Source organism: Cherax quadricarinatus, chromosome 73, assembly GCF_038502225.1.
Source record: "Cherax quadricarinatus isolate ZL_2023a chromosome 73, ASM3850222v1, whole genome shotgun sequence".
Classification (NCBI taxonomy): domain Eukaryota; kingdom Metazoa; phylum Arthropoda; class Malacostraca; order Decapoda; family Parastacidae; genus Cherax; species Cherax quadricarinatus.
This window is the reverse complement of record NC_091364.1, coordinates 10,374,345-10,384,301: the sequence shown is the minus strand read 5'-3', so window position 1 is coordinate 10,384,301 and position 9,957 is coordinate 10,374,345. Positions and strand designations below refer to the sequence as shown.

At 37.4% G+C, this 9,957-nt stretch overlaps 1 protein-coding gene across 2 annotated transcripts in view; it reads left to right on the top strand.

The window, feature by feature from the left end:
- The window catches only part of LOC128701167 (sorting nexin-13), a 102,119-nt gene extending 98,595 nt beyond the window's left edge, over positions 1 to 3,524 (top strand). Inside the window, exon 14 of one of the 2 annotated variants that reach the window (XM_070100599.1) lies at positions 3,039 to 3,524. In XM_070100599.1, the coding sequence (XP_069956700.1) occupies positions 3,039 to 3,114 (76 nt within the window). In that variant the 3' untranslated portion in view covers positions 3,115 to 3,524. The remainder of the gene's footprint in view (positions 1 to 3,038) is intronic. The other variant, XM_070100600.1, reaches the window with a different exon arrangement.
- The last annotated feature ends 6,433 nt before the right edge of the window (positions 3,525 to 9,957 follow it).

The following is a 9,957-nucleotide window of genomic DNA, read 5'->3' as shown; positions in this document are numbered from 1 at the left end:
CCCTGAAAGGGTTAATATCAAATAATTAGAAATGTTTTGTTTTTATCATTATGAATACAGAATACCTGGAGAAATTGCACCTATCATAGACTGTCAGATAGTCCAATATCATAACTATTGTTAATGATTGCCTACAGTACAGTGGTACCTCGGGTTACGAACAGCTCAAAACTCGAACAATTATGTAAGTGTATTTTTGGGGGTCTGAAACAGACTAATCTAATTTACATTATTTCTTAAGGGAACAAATTCTTTCGGTATCAGTACTCGAACAGCCTTCTGGAACAAAAAAAGTTCGTATCCCAAGGTACCACTGTATTTGTAAATTTCCTATTCTTAGTTTCAAAAGTAAAATTATGCTTGTGCTGTACTGCCTTCATTAATTTTTTCTTTAGATTTTTAGTGGTTGTAGCAGACATTACTTTCTCTTTGTGTCTATTCTAACCCTCTGTCACTCATATTTGAAAAGAAATATGTTCTCTAGTTTATTTTCTGCTTGTATTTTTGAGATTCAAAAAGTCTCTATATTCCCTGCTGCTTGATTCCAAAAATAATTTCCTATATAGTTTTTTAGATATATAAATTTTATGTAGTTATCATATCTTTTCTCTATCTTCTAAAGATAGCATTTTTGTAATTTTGTCTTTTTTTTTTTATTTAGCAATCCATTTTGTCATAATTATTTAATCTTTTCTGTTGTTGTATATTTCAATTTCTTAAGATGCAAACACCATACAACAGCTGTAAATTTAAGTTTGGTTCTATCATATATTGTCCACAGTTTGTCGGGCATTTTCCCATATTTTCAAACAGCCCATACTTTTTTTTCTGCATGAGATCTATTTGCACATTCACCCTTTATTTTACACAACTCTTTTAAACATTAGATCCATCATTAGCTTTTCATTGTACGTGCTCAGTTTATCCAAAACATCTTTGTAATGATTCAATTAGTTTCATCTTTTTGCTTAGCATAAGATTTTTGCATTATCAGCAAATATACTAATACATAGCTTTTCTTTCTGGTTGAAGATTCTCATAAATTAAGAACATCTCTAGGGTAGGTAGTGATCTTTCTGGTAATCCTGCACTGATGAAATTAAGCCAGTAGAATAGCCTTCCTATTGTTACTATTCACAGTGAAAGTCCCTTAATCACCATACCTTAACCCTTTCAGGGTCCGTCCCATAGATCTACGGCTTTACGGTGAGTGTCCAAACCGTAGATCTACGCCATGAGCTCAGCTCACTCTGATAAACTGTGAGTGGTACATTTGGGCCTAGATATGAGAGAATACATCTATGTGGTATGTGTGCACCACATAAAACAGATCCTGCAGCACACTGTGTATAATGAGAGAAAAAAAACTGAGACCATGATTTTCGATTAAAACAGCGACTTTGCAGTGTTTTTTCGTATGTTTTTTATAGTTGTATTTGTGACTTCTTAGTCTCATTTGATAGAATGGAAGACATATCATGGAAATAGAGATAATTTTGATTGGTGTTAGCACTGGAAATGGCTTCAAACTGAGCTCAAAGTGGCGGAAATGTTAAATTTTTGCCGATGTTCAAGAGTAAACAAACGACCTCACACGTCTTATACATGCCAGCTGGTGGGTCTAATATACATTCACAAATGTGGTGATGATATTTATACAATTATTGCAATATTGCATAACAGTGAATCTTCTATTTTTTGGTGTGAATAAAAATTCATTATTTGAATAAAAATTCAAAATGGAATTTATTTGTAAAGCCTCAAAACATAACTAATGAACAGAGGAAATGTTAGTTTAGTGCCAGGAATACCTACATTGTTTATTCTGGACCCTATTTTGAAATTGGAATATTTTGAACTTTGTGTTAAATTGGCCAAATTAACAATTTCCGATCACTTTATTTTGTAGTTGAAACAGTTGACTTGGCGATTTCTTGTGCTCAATCGATAGAATAGAAGTAATACTAGTGAAATAGCTAAGAATTTGGTTGATTGGAATAATGTAATTGGCCTAAAATGGAAGTCAAAGTCGGCAAAATCGCCGATTCGTAAATATCGCTGACACATCAAAATTCGCGAGAGCATAATTTCGTCAATTTTCCACCAAATTTCGTACTTTTTGTTTTATTACCTTCACAAAAAGATTCTCTACGATTTCATAAGAAAAAATAACAAATTTTTTTTTTGAAAATTCTTGGACACTGGTGCATGACTCCAGATTTGGGCCTTGGACCCTGAAAGGGTTAATTATTTTGTTTCAGTCTTTTGCTGAAGGAAAACCCACAAATATTTTGGGTCATCTGTTGTAATTATATCCCCTTTTGTTCTTTGTTCTTCCAGTGATATAAAGCCTAGTTCTTGCATTGTTTCTTCAGAATTTATTCCCTTCCAATCAGGCAGATCAGCAAATGCTTTAAAACCTTCCATAACAGTTAAACTAGCTATGTAATGTAAGAACTTATCACATCCTGTAATTAAAATTTTTCAAATTTTGTAACTATTTTTGGTTAGAAGAGTGCCACTGAACTATATTTCTTAGTTCTTGTATATCCCATTATAATAACTATTTTATGTTTATATTTAGTCTCTTCTCACAATTTTTCATCAGACCAAAAAAAAAATCTTGAGGTACACAAAGCAAGTGTTAATGGTAGGATTATTAATGAACTAAACCAAAACATTAACATGCCCAACAGCCTCACAAATACACAGCCCTTCTCTATCAGCTCTTATAATAATGTTTTTCTAAATCCATTAATACTGTGAACACCTTATTCTGTCTGTTTTTATTTATCCAATTTTTTTTATTTATCAACATATCTTGCTCATTTCACAACTATCCACAAATTGGAAATGGAAACTAGACGACGGTATTGTGACTTTTATTCTTCATAATCTTGCTTTTCTTCATTTTACCTTACGTGATCTTTTTGACTATATATTTACATACTACATATATATATCAACACTGGAATATTCCAATAAACAGTCTTTTTCTTTTCATCATAAGATGTCTCCATCACTTTTTTGTATTTCAGATCACTACACACAGGCTCTGCACGCATTGCTGCCAGAAATGTTCCACATTCAAGAAAAAATAGAACTGATCGGTGATGTGAATACTACAAAATGCAAGATAGAAAAAAAAAAATTTTTCCTCTGTTGTAGATTATACTTGATAGAATTATTAAGGAACACAAACATTTGAACTTATGCTGTACAGTTATCTGGTATATGAATTTCTATATTGTGTTTTGCATCTATATTTGAGATTTTTCAGTGCAGGTGTGGTACTGATGGTTGTATCTAGTGTAATTATTTGTTGTACATATTTGATCGGAAATTATATTATTTTATATTTTATAAATATGTCTGATTAGGTTTGAGATAATATATTTTTGGTGAAGATTCCTCTGACATATCGTTCATTTCTGTCTTTTGTCAAATAAGATTTTCAATGGAAAGCATTGCATTTCCATATGTTCACTCATATTTTGAAAAATAAACAAAGAACATTGAAGTAATGTTTTGTTTTATGAACATCTATCATGTATTTCAAAGTATAATGGACTCCATTTTGAAGGAGCCATAATCAGTGATTATGGCTCCTTCAAAATGGAGTGTGCATTGGATTTTCAACAACCCCAGATCATTTCATAATTTTTTTTAGTCTCTTTGTTTTACACATAACTTTTCTTTGCATTATCTGTACTTTTCTCTATGTGGTTGCATGAGAGCTGGATCAGGCAAGACCACTAGATAATATTAAAGCCAAATACCTAATCACCAGGTAATCAGTAATCAACCACACAGTACATCCAAGAGGTGATATGTAGAATTTTTTTAAAACTTGGCATTTACCACTAATGTAGGTAGTAGGTTGGTAGACAGCAACCACCCAGGGAGGTACTACCGTCCTGCCAAGTGAGTGTAAAATGGAAACCTGTAATTGTTTTACATGATGGTAGGATTGCTGGTGTCTTTTTTCTGTCTCATAAACATGCAAGATTTCAGGTATGTCTTGCAAATTCTACTTACACTTATGTCACACTACACACATATGTACAAGCATATATATACACACACCCTTCTGGGTTTTCTTCTATTTTCTTTCTAATTCTTGTTCTTGTTAATTTCCTCTTATCTCCATGGGGAAGTGGAACAGAATTCTTCCTCCGTAAGCCATGCGTGTTGTAAGAGGCGACTAAAATGCCGGGAGCAAGGGGCTAGTAACCCCTTCTGTATATATTACTAAATTTAAAAGGAGAAACTTACGTTTTTCCTTTTGGGCCACCCCACTTCAGTGGGATACGGCTGGTACGTTGAAAGAAGAAGAAGAAGAAACATGCAAGATTTCAGGTGCGTCTTGCTACTTCTACTTACACTTATGTCACACTACACATACATGTACAAGCATATATATACACACCCTTCTGGATTTTCTTCTATTGTCTTTCTAGTTCTTGTTCTTGTTTATTTCCTCTTATCTCCATGGGGAAGTGGAACAGAATTCCTCCTCCGTAAGCCATGCATGTTGTAAGAGGCGACTAAAATGCCGGGAGCAAGGACCTAGTAACGCCTTCTCCTGTATAAATTACTAAATTTAAAAAGAGAAACTTTAGTTTTTCTTTTTGGGCCATTCTGCCTTGGTGGGATACGGCCGGTTTGTTGAAAAAAAAAAGAAAAATTTACCACTAATTGATAAAGCTGATACCACATTTAAGAATAGCATCACCAGAATGGTTGATAATTTTATATTACAAATGATAAAAGTTAACTTTTATGTACTCTATATGAAAAATGTACATTGGCCATTTCCCATTAAGGAAGGGTGGCTCAGAAAAGGAAACATATTCACCATGACTTGTTTCTTAGCTGTCTTTCCAGAAGTGCAAGGATATGATAATTCAAATGTTCCACCAAACTGCATCATCCTCATTCATCTTTCAAAGTGTAGGCCTTGTAATTCTTACCTCCAGAACTCAAGTTACTGGGTCAGGATATTGAATAAGGAATTAAATGATTGCAGCAATTTCATGATCCTATCCAGTACTGTACATCTGGAGTTTATCTGGAGAGAGTTCCGGGGGTCAACGCCCCCGCGGCCCGGTCTGTGACCAGGCCTCCTTAGGTCAGTGTCCCAGGATGCGACCCACACCAGTCGACTAACACCCAGGTACCCATTTTACTGATGGGGAACATAGACAACAGGTGGAAAGAAACACGTCCAATGTTTCTACTCTGGCTGGGAATCGAACCCAGGCCCTCACCGTGTGAAGCGAGAGCGTTAACCACCAGGCCACCAGACAGCATAACTTATGCACAGAATATTTATACTGAGAAATACTGAAGCACATTATTAACCCCTTCAGGGTCCAAGGCCAAAATCTGATGTGGTGCTCCAGTGTCCAAGAAATTTTGAAAAAAAAAAAAATTATTTTTTCTTACAGAATTAAAGAGTATATTTTTGTGAAGGTAATAAGACAAAAAAAAAATTTCTGATCAGTACTTACCGAGATACAGTGCCAAGAAGTTTGTCGAAAATGATGTGGTGGCGGCAACATCGACGAATTCCACATACGCGCATTACATTATTTTGCGTTTTTTGTTTTTTCTTTTCTTTTCCAATTTTTTTCTATTCCTACTAACATTTGGGGCCTGAGAGACCAATACTGTATATAATGTATATATATAAACTCACTGTATTGAACACAATAACCGCACTAAAGTTATTATCATATTATTGTTTACCACTGTTGTTTATTACAATAAACATGCACAAATCTTGTATAATACTAATGTTCTATAATTTTTTTTTTTTTTTCAACAAGTTGGTCATCTCCCACCGAGGCAGGGTGACCCAAAAAAGAAAGAAAATCCCCAAAAAGAAAATACTTTCATCATCATTCAACACATTCACCACACTCACACATTATCACTGCTTTTGCAGAGGTGCTCAGAATACAACAGTTTAGAAGCATATACATATAAAGTTACACAACATATCCCTCCAAACTGCCAATATCCCAAACCCCTCCTTTAAAGTGCAGGCATTGTACTTCCCATTTCCAGGACTCAAGTCCGACTATAAGAAAATAACCGGTTTCCCTGAATCCCTTCACTAAATATTACCCTGCTCACACTCCAACAGATCGTCAGGTCCCAAGTATCATTCGTCTCCATTCACTCCTATCTAACACGCTCATGCACGCTTGCTGGAAGTCCAAGCCCCTCGCCCACAAAACCTCCTTTACCAACTCTTTCCAACCCTTTCGAGGACGACCCCTACCCCTCTTTCCTTCCCCTATAGATTTATATGCTTTCCATGTCATTCTACTTTGATCCATTCTCTCTAAATGACCAAACCACCTCAACAACCCCTCTTCTGCCCTCTGACTAATGCTTTTATTAACTCCACACCTTCTCCTAATTTCCACACTCCGAATTTTCTGCATAATATTTACACCACACATTGCCCTTAGACAGGACATCTCCACTGACTCCAACCATCTCCTCGCTGCTAGCATTTACCACCCAAGCTTCACATCCATATAAGAGTGTTGGTACTACTATACTTTCATACATTCCCTTCCTTGCCTCCATAGATAACGTTTTTTGACTCCACATATACCTCAACGCACCACTCACCTTTTTTCCCTCATCAATTCTATGATTAACCTCATCCTTCATAAATCCATCCGCCGACACGTCAACTCCCAAGTATCTGAAAACATTCACTTCTTCCATACTCCTCCTCCCCAATTTAATATCCAATTTTTCTTTATCTAAATCATTTGATACCCTCATCACCTTACTCTTTTCTATGTTCACTTTCAACTTTCTACCTTTACACACATTCTCAAACTCATCCACTAACCTTTGCAATTTTTCTTTAGAATCTCCCATAAGCACAGTATCATCAGCAAAAAGTAACTGTGTCAATTCCCATTTTGAATTTTTTTTATTTATTATCACACTGGCCGATTCCCACCAAGGCAGGGTGGCCCGAAAAAGAAAAACTTTCACCATCATTCACTCCATCACTGTCTTGCCAGAAGGGTGCTTTACACTACAGTTTTTAAACTGCAACATTAACACCCCTCCTTCAGAGTGCAGGCACTGTACTTCCCATCTCCAGGACTCAAGTCCGGCCTGCCGGTTTCCCTGAATCCCTTCATAAATGTTACTTTGCTCACACTCCAACAGCACGTCAAGTATTAGAAACCATTTGTCTCCATTCACTCCTATCAAACACGCTCACGCATGCCTGCTGGAAGTCCAAGCCCCTCGCACACAAAACCTCCTTTACCCCCTCCCTCCAACCTTTCCTAGGCCGACCCCTACCCCGCCTTCCTTCCACTACAGACTGATACACTCTTGAAGTCATTCTGTTTCGCTCCATTCTCTCTACATGTCCGAACCACCTCAACAACCCTTCCTCAGCCCTGTGGACAACAGTTTTGGTAATCCCGCACCTCCTCCTAACTTCCAAACTACGAATTCTCTGCATTATATTCACACCACACATTGCCCTCAGACATGACATCTCCACTGCCTCCAGCCTTCTCCTCGCTGCAACATTCATCACCCATGCTTCACACCCATATAAGAGCGTTGGTAAAACTATACTCTCATACATTCCCCTCTTTGCCTCCAAGGACAAAGTTCTTTGTCTCCACAGACTCCTAAGTGCACCACTCACTCTTTTTCCCTCATCAATTCTATGATTCACCTCATCTTTCATAGACCCATCTGCTGACACGTCCACTCCCAAATATCTGAATACGTTCACCTCCTCCATACTCTCTCCCTCCAATCTGATATTCAATCTTTCATCACCTAATCTTTTTGTTATCCTCATAACCTTACTCTTTCCTGTATTCACCTTTAATTTTCTTCTTTTGCACACCCTACCAAATTCATCCACCAATCTCTGCAACTTCTCTTCAGAATCTCCCAAGAGCACAGTGTCATCAGCAAAGAGCAGTTGTGACAACTCCCACCTTGTGTGTGATTCTTTATCTTTTAACTCCACGCCTCTTGCCAAGACCCTCGCATTTACTTCTCTTACAACCCCATCTATAAATATATTAAACAACCACGGTGACATCACACATCCTTGTCTAAGGCCTACTTTTACTGGGAACAAATTTCCCTCTTTCCTACATACTCTAACTTGAGCCTCACTATCCTCGTAAAAACTCTTCACTGCTTTCAGTAACCTACCTCCTACACCATACACTTGCAACATCTGCCACATTGCCCCCCTATCCACCCTGTCATACGCCTTTTCCAAATCCATAAATGCCACAAAGACCTCTTTAGCCTTATCTAAATACTGTTCACTTATATGTTTCACTGTAAACACCTGGTCCACACACCCCCTACCTTTCCTAAAGCCTCCTTGTTCATCTGCTATCCTATTTTCCGTCTTACTCTTAATTCTTTCAATTATAACTCTACCATACACTTTACCAGGTATACTCAACAGACTTATCCCCCTATAATTTTTGCACTCTCTTTTATCCCCTTTGCCTTTATACAAAGGAACTATGCATGCTCTCTCCCCATAATTTAATCCCACCCCTCTCCCGAACACCCTAGCATTTACTTCTTTAACAACCCCATCTATAAATATATTAAACAACCATGGTGACATTACACATCCCTGTCTAAGACCTACTTTTACCGGGAAATATTCTCCCTCTCTTCTACACACCCTAACCTGAGCCTCACTATCCTCATAAAAGCTCTTTACAGCATTTAGTAACTTACCACCTGTTCCATAAACTTGCAACATCTGCCACATTGCTCCTCTATCCACTCTATCATATGCTTTTTCTAAATCCATAAATGCAATAAAAACTTCCCTACCTTTATCTAAATACTGTTCACATATATGCTTCAATGTAAACACTTGATCTACACATCCCCTACCCACTCTGAAGCCTCCTTGCTCATCCGCAATTCTACATTCTGTCTTACCTCTAATTCTTTCAATTATAACTCTACCGTATACTTTTCCTGGTATACTCAGTAAACTTATTCCTCTATAATTTTTACAATCTCTTTTGTCCCCTTTCCCTTTATATAAAGGGACTATACATGCTCTCCGCCAATCCCTAGGTACCTTCCCCTCTTTCATACATTTATTAAACAAAAGTACCAACCACTCCAACACTATATCCCCCCCTGCTTTTAACATTTCTGTCATGATCCCATCAGTTCCAGCTGCTTTACCCCCTTTCATTCTACGTAATGCCTCACGTACCTCCACCACACTTACATTCTGCTCTTCTTCACTCCTAAAAGATGGTATACCTCCCTGGCCAGTGCATGAAATTACCGCCTCCCTTTCTTCCTCAACATTTAAAAGTTCCTCAAAATATTCTCGCCATCTACCTAATACCTCCCTCTCCCCATCTACTAACTCCCCTACTCTATTTTTAACGGACAAATCCATACTTTCCCTAGGCTTTCTTAACTTGTTTAACTCACTCCAAAATTTTTTCTTATTTTCATTAAAATTTCTTGACAGTGCCTCTCCCACTCTTTCATCTGCTCTCCTTTTGCACTCTCTCACCACTCTCTTCACCTTTCTTTTACTCTCCATATACTCTGCTCTTCTTATAACACTTCTGCTTTGTAAAAACCTCTCGTAAGCTACCTTTTTCTCTTTTGTCACACCCTTTACTTCATCATTCCACCAATCACTCCTCTTTCCTCCTACCCCCACCCTCCTATAACCACAAACTTCTGCCCCACATTCTAATACTGCATTTTTAAAACTATTCCAACCCTCTTCAACCCCCCCACTACTCATCTTTGCACTAGCCCACCTTTCTGCCAATAGTCGCTTATATCTCGCCCGAACTTCCTCCTCCCTTAGTTTATACACTTTCACCTCCCTCTTACTTGTTGTTGCCACCTTCCTCTTTTCCCATCTACCTCTTACTC